The 24400-nt window shown below is 38.0% G+C and overlaps 1 protein-coding gene across 1 annotated transcript in view; it reads right to left on the bottom strand.

The window, feature by feature from the left end:
- Positions 1–1491: 1491 nt before the first annotated feature.
- Positions 1492–24400, bottom strand: part of SKA2 (spindle and kinetochore associated complex subunit 2) — a 39857-nt gene continuing 16948 nt past the window's right edge. The window contains exons 2-5 of the mRNA XM_073670550.1: positions 5951–6037; positions 4378–4554; positions 4013–4097; positions 1492–2473 (exon numbers count right to left, since the gene is read on the bottom strand). Of these exons, the coding sequence (XP_073526651.1) occupies positions 4017–4097; positions 4378–4554; positions 5951–6037 (345 nt within the window). The 3' untranslated portion in view covers positions 1492–2473; positions 4013–4016. The remainder of the gene's footprint in view (positions 2474–4012; positions 4098–4377; positions 4555–5950; positions 6038–24400) is intronic.

Raw genomic sequence — 24400 nt, forward strand, 5'->3', positions numbered from 1 at the left:
ATAAAAAAACGTTTTCTTTTCCACTTGGTGCGGAATGCATGATTGATGCTTTCATTAACTGTGGCATTGTATGTAAAGCCTGCAACCTACAGTATGTGTGCTGTACCATCCGTAACAACTGGCACTACGTGAAGCCTTTTGGATATTGAATCTCAGCACCATATATCCACATGGCACGACTGATAATTATTTTTCATTTATTAGCAATTCTATTTTTGCTTTATTCGTCTTATTACTGGTCACATCACATTTATCATTTATTTCATTGTATGTGTACTTTTTTTTTTAAATAGATTTCATCATAGTAGATTTTCTCAGTTTTAAATATGCTTTTATTTTGATATTCCGTTTACGGATTTATTTATGTTTGCTTACTTTTGATATGTCTTCATACACCATAGTTTCTCACAGACTATATTTGTTACCATTGATGTGATTGGTCTCTTAACATTTAAAGCTAGATTCCCATGATATTTTGCATATCCTATGATTAAGGGCATTTTCTACGCCAGAAACGCGTCTGGTTTTTAACAAGCTAGCGGATCCTCTCATTTAATTTATTTCAAATACAGATTTTTTTTTCTTTTACGCTTCGGATGGATGTGCCAGATTCCTCTTTCACCCCACTCTACTGTTTATCTCCCAAAGTTTTCCTAATCTGAATATCACCCATTATTCTCTGCTGGGCCATAATTGGCACAAACCACTTAGACACCAGCTAATACTACAACTGCAATCCTTTAGAAAAACTTCTCTCAAACCCTTTAATTTAGTTTTGTTACAGATGTTAGGGATGGGCAACGGTGTACATTATTTCAGGAATTTAGTAACCTGCTTATAAGGACATAGCAAGGAGATGAGGAAGTAACTTGTACAGTCACCAATTTACTGGGTGCACATCAGTCATTCAAAAGAAAAGTTTGAAGGTAAAGAGTAACCAATGTTTTAGTTTATTGTTTTAAAAATCAATAGTACAAGTAATTATATATTACAAAGGTTCTTATTTAATAAGAAAAAAATGTACATCTTTCGCCTCCAGGACTGATTACTCCCAATTCATTGGTAAAATATGTCTTAAGCAAATACAGATTTTCAGCTCATTTGGGAAACGACAATTGCTGCTCATAAAAGTCTATGGAGAGGGGAGGTAGAAGACAAAGGCAGACACAGACATGCTGCTAGTTCACCTGAAACAAAAGTTACACTTTAGGTATTTAGGCATTTCTAAAATGGGATGAACTGATCATGGTGGCATGGAATATAAATGCAATATTACAGCAACGTGAAAAACAGACAGGACATAAAGAATAGTGATGAGCGAGTATGTTCTGTTAACCATTTCGGTGAGCATGCTCGGGTGCTCGCTGAGTATTTGCGGCGTGCTCAAATGTTATGTTTGAGTCACTCCATGTGCATGATTTGCGACCGTTTGACAGCTTTAATACATGTGAGAAATGTCTACCAAACAGGCATTCCTCACATGTATTAAAGCAGTCAAACAGTCGCAAATCATGCATATGGCGTGACTCAAACATAATATTTGAGCACGCCACAAATCCTCGGAAAACACCAGAGCATGCTCGCTCATCACTAATAAAGAATGATTGGTTCATCACCCACTTCGTTCACCATTATCAACTTGGGTAGAGGAGTTTTGGTTTTCTTGGACATTTTGCCAACAGAAAAACACCGTTAACAGGATTGCCAATACAAAGATTTCGCAAAAAAACAATGAGCAATGTATGCATCTTTATGGTAAACAGATACATATATCCGAGACTCGCAAAAAAGACGTAATCATACTTCAGATGACTATGGCATTAATGTGCTTATGGCATGAGAAACTAAGATACTATTATAACATGAGCAATGAGCATGCAGAGACATTATATTTAATAACATGCAAAAGATTCCAACAAAAAATACACAATTTATTCATTCTGTTTTATATTTTACTCTTTAATATAAAACATATATTACATTTTTCAATTACAAAAATCAATACCAGTTAAGTGAACATATGTAAAATAAAAAGCTGAATATTTTGTAAAATAATTGTAATGACTGTTTCTTGCTAGGCTTTTTGCTATTTTGGAAGCTTACAGTGTGGAATTTAAAACTAACTTGAGCAACATAGGATTTTGGTTCCTTTCAAGAAGCTGAACCGGCTCTAATAGCCATACGATAAATGCAACATGAAAGTGGAGTTGGAATATACAGAAAACTTTATACAAAAGGTTTCTACATGTTATATTACTTTATAGAATCCGCACATGAAGAACAGAGATACAAAATATGCATGTGTTGGTTTTTTTTCTGTTAAATAAATAGGTGGTTGTCCTATGGTAGAAATATCATTGTCCATGTTCATTTTTGACAAAGTTTAGGGGTAATCGCTGAGGATAAAGCTCTTCAGCATTACAAACTTGTACTGTCTGAACATATCTTTTCTGTTTCTTGATGCTTTGAAACGCTAGGAAATAAAATAAAGAGAAATGTAGTTTAATCAATTTACAGGAGTTGTGATCATCCAATAAAATATTCCTAGAACGGTCTGGAAAATTGCATTGTGTCTGAGGCTACATGGCGACTCTGGCTGCGACAGCTGTCATACGACTGAAGTTCACTTGGTGCCGCTGTCACATTGCGGTATTATAAAAGTGAATGGGGTCGCATCACCTATTCCACCGCGACAAGCAACAGAATCGGATTTTTTTGCAAATTGTGACTATTCACTTCTATAGCACCACCATGTACCCGCAGCGACAGGTTAACCTTGGTTGCATGATAGCTGTTGCGGCCAAAGTCGCCATGTAGACCTAGCCTCAAGGTTAATTTAGCTATTGTGTGTTGCTATACAATGGTCTTATTATAGAATTATTCTCTTCTGGAAGCTATGCTGCAAATCTCTGTCTCCACGTAAAATGTAAGGCATATGGAAGTACAGTAAGGCCCTACTGATCTGTGGGAGATGTATTAAGCTTGTCTATTAGGTCTTTTCTGCCACAAATAATTCATATGAACTTAGTTTCTGCAAGTAAGTAAAATGTTTTAATGCATAACGAGGTCATGCTCACCTTACCAATCTCCAGCCACTCTTGTGCCCACTTACCCTGCTGTAGAGATGATGCGGCATGTGCTTAGTGATGGACTGCAACAGTCACATATCACCTTATCACCGGCGGGGGGCCCGCAGATCGGGGGGGGGGGGGCCCAGCCCGCAGATCGGGGGGGGGGGGGGGCCCAGCCCGCAGACCGGCGGGGGGGCCCAGCGAATCGACACAGGAGTAGTAGGTCACTGGCTGAAAGAATTATTTCTTTTGTCATTTCACGCCAATGTCCACCATTAAATGATTTAATGGGTCTGGGAAATGCATATAATAAACTTACCATGTGGTTCAAGAACGAAAAACACATTTCCCAAATCTGCAAAATACACCACTAAAAAAGACGATTTATAACTAGACGTAATCGAATAAATTTACAGTATCTTGGTCAAGTGGCTAGGTCAGTATTCCATGGCCGCTGGATGGGAACCATATGAACCGTCCCCTATCTGCCACCATCCGCAGCTCCTCTGTTGATTATCTGGTCTGGTGCAATATTGCGTGTGTTACGTCAATAAAATTATGTTGCGCCAGGCCGGCTAATCAAAAGAGGAGCGGAGAGGCAGTTCTCGGGACTCACGTACAGTGGCTGTGGAATACTGACCTGGCTGCTGGACCAGGATCCTGAAAATCGCTTCAGTCATCCCTATTTACAACCAAATGATGTTGTATTATTTTCTACATACATTGCAACTTGTACTTTAACCATTGGCCGAGACTTTGTACTTTAACCTTGTGAAACGCAAGCTAAAACAATATCCTGTAAAAAAAACAAGCTTTTGTGATTTCAAAGTTCTCCTTTGAGCTGCTGATGGTTATACAAAAACTGGCAGAAAGAGTTACAAGTCCGATTTCACTAATAGGTTAACTATAGCTACAGCTGAAATGTGAGCGAGAACCCTTACCTGTTTACTTCATGTTCATGCCCTTCAGCGCTAGAGTCTCAAATTGTTGGACAGCACGAAGTTCTTCCTCTGAAAAAGGAGGTACCTGTATATATGTATATAACATTAGGTCCTGTTACTGTGTGTAGGTAGCGCTAAGAGGAGGAATAAATGATACATATTGCTAGAGTAAAGGCACCTATAACCACAGGTCCAGTTCTAAACAGATTGTAAAGGCAGTTATCAACAGCACAAGCGGTAGCTAATATTTGGGTGTAGCAAATATATAGCAACCAAATACAAAATGAGAAAGAAAAAAAAAAACCTAAATATTACTCGCCCTCTGTAGCCCAAAAGTCTGAACATATAAGGGCTGTCAATAGTACCTGAAAATCTGTTTGCTGCTGTAGATGCTGAACCATTTTCAATGTATTTGCTATTGTTGCCTGAATAGTTTCCACTGACTTTTGCTGGTCTGCTGCAATCTTGTCCAACTGGGATGACAAACCCTTAAAGCGAGACTTCACACTGGCCAGCTGCTCCAGCAATTTAGTAGGGTTTTCCTAAAATTTAATTTAAATTTAGAGATATCATAAAAGGGGTTGGCCTGTTTCATAAAATCCCAGTCACCAGGTGCAGTTTGTTAGGAAAAATCAAAACAACAAAAAAAAAACCCTGGCTTTATTCACCCTCCTCAGGTTCACCGTTGAGTCTCCAACACTACTCCCACTGATTGTGGCTACAAACATGATGTCAGCCCAGCAGCCAATATCACACACAGTGAGCAGTGGTCTAGACTCAGTGCTGGACCTGGGAAGGGTGTGTAAAATGAATTTTTTTCTTTTAACTATCTGTGCCCTGGATTTGGAAAAGTGCCCGTCCCCCTTTAAGTTTAAATAAATCATGCATTATATAACACTAAACTTGAAAATTTACAAAAGAAAAAAAATTCAGAGAAACTGAAAAATGCTCCTGTGTGTCTTAAGACATCAGCCATGTCTCCCTGGCAGTAGCCCAACTACCGGAGGGGTAGTGGGAGCGCCCACCTGGATGCCCAGGCTTGTGCCCCCTGCATCAGAGTTCACAGTTGAAGCATTGTCCAATACTTTTTATTATGCCCCCAATGTATCCCCCCCGGGGCCCATAAGGGTTTTTGTAAATACCTTCTGCTGCAGTAACTGCCTGTGAGCGGCGCTATTGGTGGCAGCTCACAGGTATCACGTGACCCCCGGCTGCAGCCGGCTCTGACATCCGCTGATGTCACGTCATGATTCCGGATGCATCCGGGGATCTCTGTCTTCTGCGATTCACGGTGGATGCTGGGCTGTGGGCAGGATTACCCCACGCGTCACACCCGGCATCCACCGCACGCTCTCCCTCTCCTCATTCATTGGGAAAGCACACGGTGGATGCTGGGTGTGACGCGCGGGGTAACCCCGCCCACAGCCCAGCATCCACCGCGGGGACCGTGTCACAGATGTCAAGCTTTACGTGACGTGACATCAGTGCGGGGTCACGTGATGCCCATGAGTGGCCACCGACAGCGCCGCTCACAGGCAGTAACTGCAACAGAAGGTATTTACAAAAACCCTTATGGGCCCCCGGGGAATACATTGGGGGGGGGGATAATAAAAAGTTGTGGCCAACTTCTTAAATATCTGTAGTAGAGCAGGGAGCCATGGGCCGTTCACATGACCACCATCTATCTTGTAGTAGTAGTGTGCATGTGTGACCAAAACAAATAACACTTGGATGTCTGATTAACAAAAGTAAGTAGCCCATGTGAACAATCTTGTAAAAAGTTGTATACAAGTGACAGTTTTGTTGCAGGATTGGACCTAAAGCCGATCCAGATAATGAAATTGGTTCCAAATGTCTAAGTAGACCCCTGTGCACAAACATATCAAGCCATACATATTTCAGAGAAATGTCAACTACCAAGTCAAATGAGGGACATACCTGGGAGGACTCTTCCGGAAGGCTCTTCCTTATTTCAAATTCCAATTTTTGTTCAATGTAATCCAAATCAGACTCAGCTTTTTGAAACTGAAATTCAGATTTTCAGAAAATATTAAAATATTACAACTCGTTATCACAAGAAAACACACACACACACACACACACACACACACACACACACACACACACACACACACATATACACACACACACACTTCTCCAAAAGTGCTTGTTGTACGAAGGGGTCCTCTGCTTCCAAATGCTTTGACAATACTATTGCACTGCTAGCTGTATAGTACAGTAGTGCAATAAAGTCAGAGCACTTATTAGCAGAAAAATCTGCAGTTCAAGAAGTAAAAGCATCTGGACGATAGACGACCATCCACGGACAGGAAGAGCGGCGTTCCAGGACATCCAGATGGAGGCTTGGGTCTCTGGCCAATGCCCTTTTAACATTGCACTGCTTTTTGTGCCAGGCCACTAGTAGTACAACATAAAAAGGGCCTTGGACAGGATTCTAAAACAAAGCGCAAAGGCATCAAAAAAAAAAAATCTTCATTATCACAAATGCAAGATTTGAGATGTATTTGAAGTAACTGAAAAAAAATTGTTGAAGAAAAAAAAACAAAAAACTGTATAACCTTATTACAGAAGAAAAAAAGTTATATAAACACACTGCACGCAAAACATATACCCCATGCTCCCGGGTGAAATATAACAATGTAATATAATTTTAGCCGTGGGAGGAAACGCCTCAAAAGAGGTCAATAGTGTTTAAAATTTGTGTCCAATAGTCGCTAATCCACAAAAGATCTTTCCGTCAATGAATGTTCCCAGAAAGATCCTTTGTCCTTCTACCCAGTGAACACTTATGGCAAGTTTCAATAACTTAACTGGCCCATATGGCCTAAATGTCTATGGCTGCGTCGTTGTAACCATTGTTCACCGGTTGTGGACAACTTTTGCTTTTCTGATGCAACCGCAATTCTAGGAAATATTCTTAGAAGCACCACCATGAAAACGTCAATAGTAGGGAGTTACTACGATAAATGTTCTAGAGCCTCAAAAGTGGTGTATATGGCGAGTGCCAGATTTGTTATGCTTTTTTGACAAGGGCTTAGGAGGATGTTAGCTGTGGGGGCCAGGTTCACGGGGAAAGGCACCCACCATCATTTTTCCTGGGCCAGAGTATTTAAAGAGTTTGTCCACTACTTTTTCACTGATGAGCTATCCTTAGGATAGGTCATCAATGTCTGACCTGCCGGGGTCTGACACCCGGAACCCCCACCGATCAGCTGTAGTGATGAGAGAGCATGCTCGCCATTGCTCGGTACTCGCCCGAGCATCTCAGTACTCGAGATGCTCGGAGCTCGCGGAGTACTTGCACGATGCTAGGGCGGGAGCTCGGGTCCCCGTCCTGCATGTTTGGCGCTATTTAGAGCACCAATCATGCAGGGATTGTCTGCCACTCACTATAATGCCACAGCCATGGTGGTTGTGGCATTACAGTGGTTGCCCAAATCGATGGGAACAGTGCTCACAGTGAAACATGAAAAGCTGGCAATTCATCAGCGGCATACACCGGTACCCGACAATTTAGAACAGAAAGAATAGAGCCTCACACATAGATTAGATAGATAGAAACATGTCAGTCACATATATAATAAGTACAGTGACAGTGTTCGTTACTGTACTTGTCATTTAGTGTTAAAATAAAGGATTTATTTAAAAAAAAAAAAATTGGCGTGGGGTTCGCCTTAATTTTAGTCTCTAGCGGAGGTTAAGCAGACGGCTGGGGCAGATGTTTGAAGCCTGGGAAGGGGGTAATACCCACGGAGCTTCCCAGGCTACTAATATCAGCCCCCAGCTGAATACCTAGCCTTTACTAGCTATTAAAATGGGGGATCCCCAAAATAAATGACGTGGGGTCCCCCCTATTTTAATAGCTAGCAAAGGCTAGGCAGACAGCTGGGGGCTGATATTAATAGCCCAGGAAGGGAGCCATGAATATTGGCCCCCTCCCAGGCTAGAAACACCAGCCGTCAGCCGCCCCAGAAATGGCACAAGAGGTGATGAAATACCCCGATACATATTAGATTATCAACATATACCACCAAAATTGCCAGAAACGGTCACCATTGAAGGGTTAGCCCTTTTCTTTGGGATAAGAGATAGTATGCTGATTGCTGGCGGTCTGGTGCTTGGGATCAAGGCTTTTGGATATATACAATTACTTTAAAAACCAAGTAATGGCACTGTGTTGTCTTGAAGGTTATTTTGTATGTTGTGGTTATTCCTCAAACAAACAAGGATAGGGGACACCTTGCTGATCACTGTGGGTACAACCCACGACATTCCCAAGATCAGGGCTTTATAACCCTGAGAATAAGACTCCAACCCAATTGATTGAGGTGCACATGTGCAGCTTCTGCTCCACTCATTGTCTATAGGACTAATGGAAATAGTTGAATGCTGTACCCGGCTCTCCCATAGACAATGCATGGAGCGTAGGCCAAGCATGAGCACCACCACTCCATTTAGCACGGGGCTGGAGTCTGGTTCTCAGTATTGCTGGGGTCCTAGTGGATGTATCCTCAGTGATCAGCAAAGTGTCTACTATCCTTGTTTGTTTGTTTGGGGAATAACCATTTAACACTAGAACTACTGATGGAGTCATTTTGACTCCTTTCGTTTTTTATTTCTCTTCTGTGACTACATTTTTCAGAATTCCGGCTTGAAACTCGGTGACTTTTCCTCAAACATGATGTGAAAAAAGATTTTGTGAGATTAAATAATTTTGGTGAAAAATTTGCGCGTTTTTTTCAAAATTTACCAAGAACTACTGAAGGGAGTCATTTTGACTCCCTACTATATTTTGAGGTCCTTTTGTCACTAAATGTTGCTATAAAGTTTTGTGCATAATTTTTTCACTCTGTCTTATTTACCCTGATGTTCATATAGATGTAGTTCAATTTACATGTCAACTTTTCACATTTTCCTTGTGTTTTACCTGCTTGTATTACTGTGTAATGTGTATTGACACATATAAAGAATTGTACGCTTGCAGAAGCATGCAGGAACAATAATTTACAGTTTACTCTATCTGATGAGGAGCTAGATGCATTCATTGCGATATTCTATGCTCGTGGAATATCTGGCACGAACCGTCACTCGATTAGCAGTATTTGGTGTAATGACTGGGGAATACCGTTTTGCAAAGCGACAATGTCTAGGGACCGCTTTGTTGAAATTATGAGGTTTCTCAGATTTGATGAGAAATCTACTCGATCGGAGAGACTGCAAACGGACAAGTTTGCTCTATTTTCTACTGTGTGGGACAGGTTTATTGAAAATTGTATTGCGTGTTACAAACCTGGCCCATACATAACGGTGGATGAGCAACTTTTCCCAAGCAAAACTAGGTGTCCATTCACGCAGTACATGCCTTCCAAACCAGATAAATATGGCCACAAATATTGGCTAGCTGTTGATAAGAGGAGCAAATATCTGGCAAATGGCTTCCCTTATCTAGGCAAAGATGACACACGCCGTGCTGAGGACCGTTTAGCTGACCATGTGGTAATGAAGTTATTGGACCCGTTTTTGAAAAAAGGTCGCAATGTTACAACCGATAATTATTTTACTTCAGTAAAATTAGCTAAACAGCTAAAAAGCAAAGGAACAACCATCGTGGGAACACTGAACAAGATAAGGCGAGAAGTGCCTAAAGAAATAAAATCCATGAAAGAGGAATTGTACAACACTAAAGTGTTTAGAAATGAAGACAATTTTACACTTACAGTATATCAAGGAAAGCCCAACAAAAATGTTGTCATTTTGAGTTCCGTCCATCCAGATGTTGTTGCGTCTGATTCCGCTAAAAAAACTCCAGAAACGGTAAAGTTTTACAATGAAACAAAATATGGAGTAGATGTAGTGGATCAGATGGCACGAAAATATACCACACGAACATGCACAAGGAGATGGCCTGTTCATGCATTTGAAAATGCCTTAGACTTTGCGGGTATAAATGCATGGATAATATTCAAGGAGATTACCCACCAAAAAATGTCACGCAAGGCATTTTTGCAAACGCTTGTGAGAGAGTTGAGTGGTCCTTATGTCACAGATAGGGAAAAGGGTTCCACGTCCCAAGTTTCTACATGCTCAGAAGTGATGGTTCAAACAAAATTTTGCCAGATCAAAGAAAAGTGCAAGAAAAATAGATCTGTCGGAAATTGTAAGACTTGTGGTAAGTCTTTGTGTGGGCAATGTACTGCCATAAATCAAAGGCAATGCCTAAAATGCGAAACACCAAATGTTTAGAAGGTGAATTCTGCGCCATATTTTCATTTTTATGCTCCTCCACCTACATTTTCTCTGCTTTTTGTTCTTCAGTTGTTGTTTATATGTGTGCACTTGAATAAAAAAAAATGTTTGAAAAACGTCTATTATAATTATTGTTATTTTCTGTAGAAAAATAAGAAAAGCAGAAAAAAAACAATCAAAAGCATTACTGTTGGATCTCACAATAATAATACATTACAAAAAATATAATTATTAATAAATAACCACAAATGAAACTCTAAAAATAAACGAAAACAAGCAAGGAGTCAAAATGACTCCTTTCAGTAGTTCTAGGCGGGGTCACGAGTCCAGTAGTCCTAGTGTTAAAAGGTCTGTCAGCACAGGATGACTGTTCATGCCAAGTACAAGATGCTCGATACACCCTTCGTGTGCACCTTCCAATCTAATTGCTTTCCTTCCATCTCCACCCCTCACTTCCCTTCTTTGATTGATAGTTCTATCTTTATAAAGCATGAGAAGGGCTGAGATAGATGGAAACCAAACAGATGGGAAGGTGTATATAAATGATTGGCCCCGCCGTGGTGCATCGAGCGCCTGTATTTGGTCTGAACAACCAATCTGTGCATACAGAGTCCCTTTAACCCTACGATTATGGGGCCCTAACATAGCAACTTCTTCCTGGTGTCCCTCAATAACAAGGTGCTAGATCATCCTTGTGCTCAGTGCTGGAGTGCCATCTACTCTGTGACAGATCTCCGGTACCACACACCGCGAGTCGAAAGGGCCACACAACCGTAGCCAGGGACTGTCCGTTCACTTATGGAAAAACAGGTTTGTGCAGGTGACAGAACCAAGTTAGGTGTCTCCTCTGACACCAGAATGGAGACAGATTCCTCTGCTCTATATGACAGCAGCCATTAAACAAGGTCCATGAATTGTACAAATGCTGACACGAGGGGTCACAGTGCAGAGCACGACGGGGGGAGGAGAGGGGTGGCGTCACAGCGCAGTGTGGCGGTGCCACATCTGGCGTGTGTACACAGCCCACCCACTATGGATCTGCACACTCCATCATATACCAGCACCGAGCAGCTGAATATTAATATTATTATTGACAGTCGCCATACCACTCGCCCTTTACAGCAGCTGTATATTATTATTATTGACAGTCGCCATACCACTCGCCCTTTACAGCAGCTGTAGATTACTGACAGTCGCCATACCACTCGCCCTTTACTGCAGCTGTATATTATTGACAGTCGCCATACCACTCGCCCTTTACTGCAGCTGTAGATTATTATTGACAGTCGCCATACCACTCGCCCTTTACAGCAGCTGTAGATTATTATAGACAGTCGCCATACCACTCGCCCTTTACAGCAACTGTATATTATGATTGACAGTCGCCATACCACTCGCCCTTTACAGCAGCTGTATATTATTATTGACAGTCGCCATACCACATCACATTTTAATGCACTACACACGACTTTTTACAATTATTGTATTTAACAAAGAACTTTTCTATTTTCTACTCGCCCCTTACAGTAGCTGTATATTATTATTGACAGTCACCATATTACTCGCCCCTTACAGTAGCTGTATATTATTGATAGTCGCCATATTACTCGCTCTTTACAGTAGTTGTATATTATTATTGACAGTCGCCATATTACTCGCTTTACAGTAGCTGTATATTATTGACAGTCGCCATATTACTCGCTCTTTACAGTAGCTGTATTTTATTATTGATAGTCACCATATTACTCGATCTTTACAGTAGATGTATATTATTGACAGTCGCCATATTGCGCGCTCTTTACAGTAGCTTTATATTAATAGTCGCCATATTATTCGCGCTTTACAGTAGCTGTATATTATTAATAGTTGCCATATTACTCGCTCTTTACAGTAGCTGTATATTATTATTGACAGTCACCATATTACTCGCTCTTTACAGTAGCTGTATATTATTATTGATAGTCGCCATATTACTCGCTCTTTACAGTAGCTGTATATTATTATTGACAGTCGCCATATTACTCGCTCTTTACAGTAGCTGTATATTATTATTATTGACATTCGCCATATTACTCGCTCTTTACAGTAGCTGTATATTATTGACAGTCGCCATATTACTCGCTCTTTACAGTAGCTGTATTTTATTATTGATAGTCACCATATTACTCGCTCTTTACAGTAGATGTATATTATTGACAGTCGCCATATTGCGCGCTCTTTACAGTAGCTTTATATTAATAGTCGCCATATTATTCGCTCTTTACAGTAGCTGTATATTATTAAGTCGCCATATTACTCGCTCTTTACAGTAGCTGTATATTATTGATAATCACCATATTACTCGCTCTTTACAGTAGCAGTATATTATTGATAATCACCATATTACTCGCTCTTTACAGTAGCTGTATATTATTATTATTATTAAATAGTCTCCATATTACTCGCGCTTTACAGTAGCTGTATATTATTATTGATAGTCGCCATATTACTCGCTCTTTACAGTAGCTGTATATTATTATTATTGATAGTCGCCATATTACTCGCACTTTACAGTAGATGTATATTATTGACAGTCCCCATATTGCTCGCTCTTTACAGTAGCTTTATATTAATAGTCGCCATATTATTCGCTCTTTACAGTAGCTGTATATTATTAATAGTCGCCATATTGCTCGCTCTTTACAGTAGCTGTATATTATTATTGACAGTCGCCATATTACTCGCTCTTTACAGTAGCTGTATATTAATAGTCGCCATATTACTCGCTCTTTACAGTAGCAGCATATTATTGATAGTCGCCATATTACTCGCTCTTTACAGTAGCTGTATATTATTAATAGTCGCCATATTACTCGCTCTTTACAGTAGCTGTATATTAATAGTCGCCATATTACTCGCTCTTTACAGTAGCTATTATTGACAGTCGCCATATTACTCGCTCTTTACAGTAGCAGTATATTATTGATAATCACCATATTACTCGCTCTTTACAGTAGCTGTATATTATTAATAGTCGCCGTATTACTCGCTCTTTACAGTAGCTGTATATTATTGAGTCGCCATATTACTCGCTCTTTACAATAGCTGTATATTATTATTGATAGTTGCCATATTACTCGCTCTTTACAGTAGCTGTATATTATTGATAGTCGCCATATTAGTCGCTCTTTACAGTAGCTGTCTATTATTGACAGTCGCCATATTACTCGCTCTTTCCAGCAGTATATTATTATTGATAGTTGCCATATTACTCGCTCTTTACAGTAGCTGTATATTATTATTGATAGTCGCCATATTACTCGCTCTTTACAGTAGCAGTATATTATTATTGATAGTCGCCATATCACTCGCTCTTTACAGTAGCTGTATATTATTGATAGTCGCCATATCACTCGCTCTTTACAGCAGCTATATATTATTGATAGTCGCCATATTACTCGCTCTTTACAGTAGCTGTATATTATTGATAGTCGCCATATCACTCGCTCTTTACAGCAGCTGTATATTATTGATAGTCGCCATATTACTCGCTCTTTACAGTAGCAGTATATCATTATTGATAACCATATCACTCGCTCTTTACAGTAGCTGTATATTATTGATAGTCGCCATATTACTCGCTCTTTACAGTAGCTGTATATTATTAATAGTCGCCATATTACTCGCTCTTTACAGTAGCTGTATATTATTATTGATAGTCGCCATATTACTCGCTTTTTACAGTAGCTGTCTATTATTGACAGTCGCCATATTACTCGCTCTTTACAGTAGCAGTATATTATTGATAGTCGCCATATTACTCGCTCTTTACAGTAGCTGTATATTATTATTGATAGTCGCCATATCACTCGCTCTTTACAGTAGCTGTATATTATTATTGATAGTCGCCATATCACTCGCTCTTTACATTAGCTGTATATTGATAGTCGCCATATTACTCGCTCTTTACAGTAGCTGTATATTATTATTGATAGTCGCCATATTACTCGCTCTTTACAGTAGCTGTATATTATTGATAGTCGCCATATTACTCGCTCTTTACAGTAGCTGTATATTATTATTATTGATAGTCACCATATTACTCGCTCTTTACAGCAGCTGTATATTATTGATAGTCGCCATATTACTCGCCCCTTACAGTAGCTGTATATTATTATTGATAGTCGCCATATTACTCACTCTTTACAGTAGATGTATTTTATTATTTACAGTCGCCATATTACTCGCTCTTTACAGTAGCTGTATATTATTGACAGTTGCCATATTACTCGCTCTTTACAGTAGCTGTATATTATTATTGATAGTCACCATATTACTCGCTCTTTACAGCAGCTGTATATTATTGATAGTCGCCATATTACTCGCCCCTTACAGTAGCTGTATATTATTATTGATAGTCGCCATATTACTCGCTCTTTACAGTAGCTGTATATTATTGACAGTTGCCATATTACTCGCTCTTTACAGTAGCTGTATATTATTATTATTGATAGTCGCCATATTACTCGCTCTTTACAGTAGCTGTATTATTATTGACAGTCGCCATATTACTCGCTCTTTACAGTAGCTGTATTTTATTATTGACAGTCGCCATATTACTCGCTCTTTACAGTAGCTGTATATCATTGATAGTCGCCATATTACTCGCTCTATACAGTAGCTGTATATTATCATTGATAGTCGCCATATTACTCGCTCTTTACAGTAGCTGTATATTATTATTGACAGTCGCCATATTACTCGCTCTTTACAGTAGCTGTCTATTATTGACAGTCGCCATATTACTCGCTCTTTACAGTAGCTGTATATTATTATTAGTCGCCATATTACTCGCTCTTTACAGTAGCTGTAATTATTGATAGTCGCCATATTACTCGCTCTTTACAGTAGCTGTATATTATTATTGATAGTCGCCATATTACTCGCTCTTTACAGTAGCTGTATATTATTATTGATAGTCGCCATATTACTCGCTCTTTACAGTAGCTGTATATTATTATTGATAGTCGCCATATCACTCGCTCTTTACAGTAGCTGTATATTGATAGTCGCCATATTACTCGCTCTTTACAGTAGCTGTATATTATTATTGATAGTCGCCATATTACTCGCCCCTTACAGTAGCTGTAATTATTGATAGTCGCCATATTACTCGCTCTTTACAGTAGCTGTATATTATTGATAGTCGCCATATTACTCGCTCTTTACAGTAGCTGTATATTATTATTGATAGTCACCATATTACTCGCTCTTTACAGCAGCTGTATATTATTGATAGTCGCCATATTACTCGCCCCTTACAGTAGCTGTATATTATTATTGATAGTCGCCATATTACTCACTCTTTACAGTAGATGTATTTTATTATTTACAGTCGCCATATTACTCGCTCTTTACAGTAGCTGTATATTATTGACAGTTGCCATATTACTCGCTCTTTACAGTAGCTGTATATTATTATTGATAGTCGCCATATTACTCGCTCTTTACAGTAGCTGTATTTTATTATTGACAGTCGCCATATTACTCGCTCTTTACAGTAGCTGTATTTTATTATTGACAGTCGCCATATTACTCGCTCTTTACAGTAGCTGTATATTATCATTGATAGTCGCCATATTACTCGCTCTTTACAGTAGCTGTATATCATTGATAGTCGCCATATTACTCGCTCTTTACAGTAGCTGTCTATTAATGACAGTCGCCATATTACTCGCTCTTTACAGTAGCTGTATATTATTATTAATAGTCGCCATATTACTCGCTCTTTACAGTAGCTGTATATTATTATTACTGATAGTCGCCATATTACTCGCTCTATACAGTAGCTGTATATTATTGATAGTTGCCATATTACTCGCACTTTACAGTAGATGTATATTATTGACAGTCCCCATATTGCTCGCTCTTTACAGTAGCTTTATATTGTTAATAGTCGCCATATTATTCGCTCTTTACAGTAGCTGTATATTAATAGTCGCCATATTACTCGCTCTTTACAGTAGCTGTATATTATTATGGATAGTCGCCCTATCACTCGCTCTTTACAGTAGCTGTATATTATTGATAGTCGCCATATCACTCGCTCTTTACAGTAGCTGTATATTATTGATAGTCGCCATATTACTCACTCTTTACAGTAGCTGTATATTATTATTATTGACAGTCGCCATATTACTCGATCTTTACAGTAGCTGTATATTATCATTGATAGTCGCCATATTACTCGCTCTTTACAGTAGCTATATATTATTAAGTCGCCATATTACTCGCTCTTTACAGTAGCTGTATATTTTTATTGATAGTCGCCATATTACTCGCTCTTTACAGTAGCTGTCTATTGACAGTCGCCATATTACTCGCTCTTTACAGTAGCTGTATATTATTATTACTATTATTAATAGTCGCCATATTACTCGCTTTTTACAGCAGCTGTATATTATTATTATTGATAGTCGCCATATTACTCGCTCTTTACAGTAGCTGTATATTATTGATAGTCGCCATATTACTCGCCCCTTACAGTAGCTGTATATTATTGATAGTCGCCATATTACTCGCTCTTTACAGTAGCTGTATTTTATTATTGACAGTCGCCATATTACTCGCTCTTTACAGTAGCTGTATTTTATTATTGACAGTCGCCATATCACTCGCTCTTTACAGTAGCTGTATATTATTGATAGTCGCCATATTACTCGCTCTTTACAGTAGCTGTATATTATTGATAGTCGCCATATTACTCACCCCTTACAGTAGCTGTATATTAATAGTCGCCATATTACTCGCTCTTTACAGTAGCTGTATTTTATTATTGACAGTCGCCATATTACTCGCTCTTTACAGTAGCTGTATTTTATTATTGACAGTCGCCATATTACTCGCTCTTTACAGTAGCTGTATATTATTGAGTCGCCATATTACTCGCTCTTTACAGTAGCTGTATATTATTATTATTGATAGTCGCCATATTACTCGCTCTTTACAGTAGCTGTATATTATTGATAGTCGCCATATTACTCGCTCTTTACAGTAGCTGTATATTATTGATAGTCGCCATATTACTCGCTCTTTACAGTAGCTGTATATTATTATTATTGATAGTCGCCATACTACTCGCTCTTTACAGTAGCTGTATTTTATTATTGACAGTCGCCATATTACTCGCTCTTTACAGTAGCTGTATATTATTGATAGTCGCCATATTACTCGCTCTTTACAGTAGCTGTATATTATTGACAGTCGCCATATTACTCGCTTTACAGTAGCTGTATATTATCATTATTGATAGTCGCCATATCACTCGCTCTTTACAGTAGCTGTATATTATTGATAGTCGCCATATTACTCGCTCTTTACAGTAGCTGTATATTATTATTGATAGTCGCCATATTACTCGCCCCTTACAGTAGCTGTATATTAATAGTCGCCATATCACTCGCTCTTTACAGTAGCTGTATATTATTGATAGTCGCCATATTACTCGCCCCTTACAGTAGCTGTATAATAGTCGCCATATTACTCGCTCTTTACAGTAGCTGTATATTATTGATAGTCGCCATATTACTCGCCCCTTACAGTAGCTGTATATTAATAGTCGCCATATTACTCGCTCTTTACAGAAGCTGTATATTATTATGATTGATAGTCACCATATTACTCGCTCTTTACAGTAGCTGTATATCATTGATAGTCGCCATATTACTCGCTCTTTACAGTAGCTGTATATTATTGACAGTCGCCATATTACTCGCTCTTTACAGTAGCTGTATATTATTATTGATAGTCGCCATATTACTCGCTCTTTACAGTAGCTGTATATTATTATTGATAGTTGCCATATTACTCGCTCTTTACAGTAGCTGTATATTATGATTGATAGTCGCCATATTACTCGCTCTTTACAGTAGCTGTATATTATGATTGATAGTCGCCATATTACTCGCTCTTTACAGTAGCTGTATATTATGATTGATAGTCGCCATATTACTCGCTCTTTACAGTAGCTGTATATTATTGATAGTCGCCATATTACTCGCTCTTTACAGTAGCTGTATATTATTGATAGTCGCCATATTACTCGCTCTTTACAGTAGCTGTATATTATTGATAGTCGCCATATTACTCGCTCTTTACAGTAGCTGTATATTATTGATAGTCGCCATATTACTCGCTCTTTACAGTAGCTGTATATTATTGATAGTCGCCATATTACTCACTCTTTACAGTAGCTGTATATTATTATTGATAGTCGCCATATTACTCACTCTTTACAGTAGCTGTATTTTATTATTTACAGTCGCCATATTACTCGCTCTTTACAGTAGCTGTATATTATTGACAGTTGCCATATTACTCGCTCTTTACAGTAGCTGTATATTATTATTATTGATAGTCGCCATATTACTCGCTCTTTACAGTAGCTGTATTTTATTATTGACAGTCGCCATATTACTCGCTCTTTACAGTAGCTGTATATTATCATTGATAGTCGCCATATTACTCGCTCTTTACAGTAGCTGTATTATTATTGACAATCGCCATATTACTCGCTCTTTACAGTAGCTGTATATTATTAATAGTCGCCATATTACTCGCTCTTTACCGTGGCTGTATATTACTGATAGTCACCATATTACTCGCTCTTTACAGTAGCTGTATATTATTATTGATAGTCGCCATATTACTCACTCTTTACAGTAGCTGTATTTTATTATTTACAGTCACCATATTACTCGCTCTTTACAGTAGCTGTATATTATTGACAGTTGCCATATTACTCGCTCTTTACAGTAGCTGTATATTATTATTATTGATAGTCGCCATATTACTCGCTCTTTACAGTAGCTGTATATTATTATTGACAGTCGCCATATTACTCGCTCTTTACAGTAGCTGTATATTATCATTGATAGTCGCCATATTACTCGCTCTTTACAGTAGCTGTATTATTATTGACAATCGCCATATTACTCGCTCTTTACAGTAGCTGTATATTATTAATAGTCGCCATATTACTCGCTCTTTACCGTAGCTGTATATTACTGATAGTCACCATATTACTCGCTCTTTACAGTAGCTGTATATTATTATTGATAGTCGCCATTTTACTCGCTCTTTACAGTAGCTGTATATTAAGTCGCCATATTACTCGCTCTTTACAGTAGCTGTATATTATTATTATTGATAGTCGCCATATTACTCGCTCTTTACAGTAGCTGTCTATTATTGACAGTCGCCATATTACTCGCTCTTTACAGTAGCAGTATATTATTATTGATAATCACCATATTACTCGCTCTTTACAGTAGCTGTATATTATTATTAATAGTCGCCATATTACTCGCTCTTTACAGTAGCTGTATATTATTATTATTGATAGTCGCCATATTACTCGCTCTTTACGGTAGCTGTATATTATTATTATTGATAGTCGCCATATTATTCGCTCTTTACAGTAGCTGTATATTATTATTGATAGTCGCCATATTACTCGCTTTTTACAGTAGCTGTATATTATTGATAGTCGCCATATTACTCGCTCTTTACAGTAGCTGTATTTTATTATTGACAGTCGCCGTATTACTCGCTCTTTACAGTAGCTGTATATTGACAGTTGCCATATTACTCGCTCTTTACAGTAGCTGTATATTATTATTATTATTGATAGTCGCCATATTACTCGCTCTTTACAGTAGCTGTATTTTATTATTGACAGTCGCCATATTACTCGCTCTTTACAGTAGCTGTATATTATTGATAGTCGCCATATGACTCGCTCTTTACAGTAGCTGTATATTATTGACAGTCGCCATATTACTCGCTCTTTACAAAAGCTGTATAATATCATTGACAGTCGCCATATTACTCGCTCTTTACAGTAGCTGTATATTATTGACAGTCGCCATATTACTCGCTCTTTACAGTAGCTGTATATTATTGATAGTTGCCATATTACTCGCTCTTTACAGTAGCTGTATATTATTATTGATAGTCGCCATATTACTCGCCCCTTACAGTAGCTGTATATTAATAGTCGCCATATTACTCGCTCTTTACAGTAGCTGTATATTATTGATAGTCGCCATATTACTCGCTCTTTACAGTAGCTGTATATTATTGATAGTCGCCATATTACTCGCTCTTTACAGTAGCTGTATATTATTATTATTGCTAGTCACCATATTACTCGCCCCTTACAGTAGCTGCATATTATTATTGATAGTCGCCATATTACTCGCCCCTTACAGTAGCTGTATATTATTATTGATAGTCGCCATATTACTCGCTCTTTACAGTAGCTGTATTTTATTATAGACAGTCGCCATATTACTCGCTCTTTACAGTAGCTGTATATTTTTGACAGTTGCCATATTACTCGCTCTTTACAGTAGCTGTATATTATTATTATTGATAGTCGCCATATTACTCGCTCTTTACAGTAGCTGTATATTATTATTGATAGTCGCCATATTACTCGCTCTTTACAGTAGCTGTATATTATTATTGATAGTCGCCATATTACTCGCTCTTTACAGTAGCTGTATATTATTATTGATAGTCGCCATATTACTCGCTCTTTACAGTAGCTGTATATTATTGATAGTCGCCATATTACTCGCTCTTTACAGTAGCTGTATATTATTGATAGTCGCCATATTACTCGCTCTTTACAGTAGCTGTATATTATTATTGATAGTCGCCATATTACTCGCCCCTTACAGTAGCTGTATATTAATAGTCGCCATATTACTCGCTCTTTACAGTAGCTGTAATTATTGATAGTCGCCATATTACTCGCTCTTTACAGTAGCTGTATATTATTATTGATAGTCGCCATATTACTCGCTCTTTACAGTAGCTGTATATTATTATTGATAGTCGCCATATTACTCGCCCCTTACAGTAGCTGTATATTAATAGTCGCCATATTACTTGCTCTTTACAGTAGCTGTATATTATTGATAGTCGCCATATTACTCGCTCTTTACAGTAGCTGTATATTATTGATAGTCGCCATATTACTTGCTCTTTACAGTAGCTGTATATTATTATTGATAGTCGCCATATTACTCGCTCTTTACAGTAGCTGTATTTTATTATAGACAGTCGCCATATTACTCGCTCTTTACAGTAGCTGTATATTTTTGACAGTTGCCATATTACTCGCTCTTTACAGTAGCTGTATATTATTATTGATAGTCGCCATATTACTCGCTCTTTACAGTAGCTGTATATTATTATTGATAGTCACCATATTACTCGCTCTTTACAGTAGCTGTATATTATTATTGATAGTCGCCATATTACTCGCTCTTTACAGTAGCTGTATATTATTATTGATAGTCGCCATATTACTCGCTCTTTACAGTAGCTGTATATTATTATTGATAGTCGCCATATTACTCGCTCTTTACAGTAGCTGTATATTATTGATAGTCGCCATATTACTCGCTCTTTACAGTAGCTGTATATTATTGATAGTCGCCATATTACTCGCTCTTTACAGTAGCTGTATATTAATAGTCGCCATATTACTCGCTCTTTACAGTAGCAGCATATTATTGATAGTCGCCATATTACTCGCTCTTTACAGTAGCTGTATATTATTAATAGTCGCCATATTACTCGCTCTTTACAGTAGCTGTATATTAATAGTCGCCATATTACTCGCTCTTTACAGTAGCTATTATTGACAGTCGCCATATTACTCGCTCTTTACAGTAGCAGTATATTATTGATAATCACCATATTACTCGCTCTTTACAGTAGCTGTATATTATTAATAGTCGCCGTATTACTCGCTCTTTACAGTAGCTGTATATTATTGAGTCGCCATATTACTCGCTCTTTACAATAGCTGTATATTATTATTGATAGTTGCCATATTACTCGCTCTTTACAGTAGCTGTATATTATTGATAGTCGCCATATTAGTCGCTCTTTACAGTAGCTGTCTATTATTGACAGTCGCCATATTACTCGCTCTTTCCAGCAGTATATTATTATTGATAGTTGCCATATTACTCGCTCTTTACAGTAGCTGTATATTATTATTGATAGTCGCCATATTACTCGCTCTTTACAGTAGCAGTATATTATTATTGATAGTCGCCATATCACTCGCTCTTTACAGTAGCTGTATATTATTGATAGTCGCCATATCACTCGCTCTTTACAGCAGCTATATATTATTGATAGTCGCCATATTACTCGCTCTTTACAGTAGCTGTATATTATTGATAGTCGCCATATCACTCGCTCTTTACAGCAGCTGTATATTATTGATAGTCGCCATATTACTCGCTCTTTACAGTAGCAGTATATCATTATTGATAACCATATCACTCGCTCTTTACAGTAGCTGTATATTATTGATAGTCGCCATATTACTCGCTCTTTACAGTAGCTGTATATTATTAATAGTCGCCATATTACTCGCTCTTTACAGTAGCTGTATATTATTATTGATAGTCGCCATATTACTCGCTTTTTACAGTAGCTGTCTATTATTGACAGTCGCCATATTACTCGCTCTTTACAGTAGCAGTATATTATTGATAGTCGCCATATTACTCGCTCTTTACAGTAGCTGTATATTATTATTGATAGTCGCCATATCACTCGCTCTTTACAGTAGCTGTATATTATTATTGATAGTCGCCATATCACTCGCTCTTTACATTAGCTGTATATTGATAGTCGCCATATTACTCGCTCTTTACAGTAGCTGTATATTATTATTGATAGTCGCCATATTACTCGCTCTTTACAGTAGCTGTATATTATTGATAGTCGCCATATTACTCGCTCTTTACAGTAGCTGTATATTATTATTATTGATAGTCACCATATTACTCGCTCTTTACAGCAGCTGTATATTATTGATAGTCGCCATATTACTCGCCCCTTACAGTAGCTGTATATTATTATTGATAGTCGCCATATTACTCACTCTTTACAGTAGATGTATTTTATTATTTACAGTCGCCATATTACTCGCTCTTTACAGTAGCTGTATATTATTGACAGTTGCCATATTACTCGCTCTTTACAGTAGCTGTATATTATTATTGATAGTCACCATATTACTCGCTCTTTACAGCAGCTGTATATTATTGATAGTCGCCATATTACTCGCCCCTTACAGTAGCTGTATATTATTATTGATAGTCGCCATATTACTCGCTCTTTACAGTAGCTGTATATTATTGACAGTTGCCATATTACTCGCTCTTTACAGTAGCTGTATATTATTATTATTGATAGTCGCCATATTACTCGCTCTTTACAGTAGCTGTATTATTATTGACAGTCGCCATATTACTCGCTCTTTACAGTAGCTGTATTTTATTATTGACAGTCGCCATATTACTCGCTCTTTACAGTAGCTGTATATCATTGATAGTCGCCATATTACTCGCTCTATACAGTAGCTGTATATTATCATTGATAGTCGCCATATTACTCGCTCTTTACAGTAGCTGTATATTATTATTGACAGTCGCCATATTACTCGCTCTTTACAGTAGCTGTCTATTATTGACAGTCGCCATATTACTCGCTCTTTACAGTAGCTGTATATTATTATTAGTCGCCATATTACTCGCTCTTTACAGTAGCTGTAATTATTGATAGTCGCCATATTACTCGCTCTTTACAGTAGCTGTATATTATTATTGATAGTCGCCATATTACTCGCTCTTTACAGTAGCTGTATATTATTATTGATAGTCGCCATATTACTCGCTCTTTACAGTAGCTGTATATTATTATTGATAGTCGCCATATCACTCGCTCTTTACAGTAGCTGTATATTGATAGTCGCCATATTACTCGCTCTTTACAGTAGCTGTATATTATTATTGATAGTCGCCATATTACTCGCCCCTTACAGTAGCTGTAATTATTGATAGTCGCCATATTACTCGCTCTTTACAGTAGCTGTATATTATTGATAGTCGCCATATTACTCGCTCTTTACAGTAGCTGTATATTATTATTGATAGTCACCATATTACTCGCTCTTTACAGCAGCTGTATATTATTGATAGTCGCCATATTACTCGCCCCTTACAGTAGCTGTATATTATTATTGATAGTCGCCATATTACTCACTCT

Source organism: Phyllobates terribilis, unplaced genomic scaffold (assembly GCF_046119375.1).
Source record: "Phyllobates terribilis strain yellow unplaced genomic scaffold, ASM4611937v1 Scaffold_2__4_contigs__length_985480577, whole genome shotgun sequence".
In the NCBI taxonomy this organism is placed as follows: domain Eukaryota; kingdom Metazoa; phylum Chordata; class Amphibia; order Anura; family Dendrobatidae; genus Phyllobates; species Phyllobates terribilis.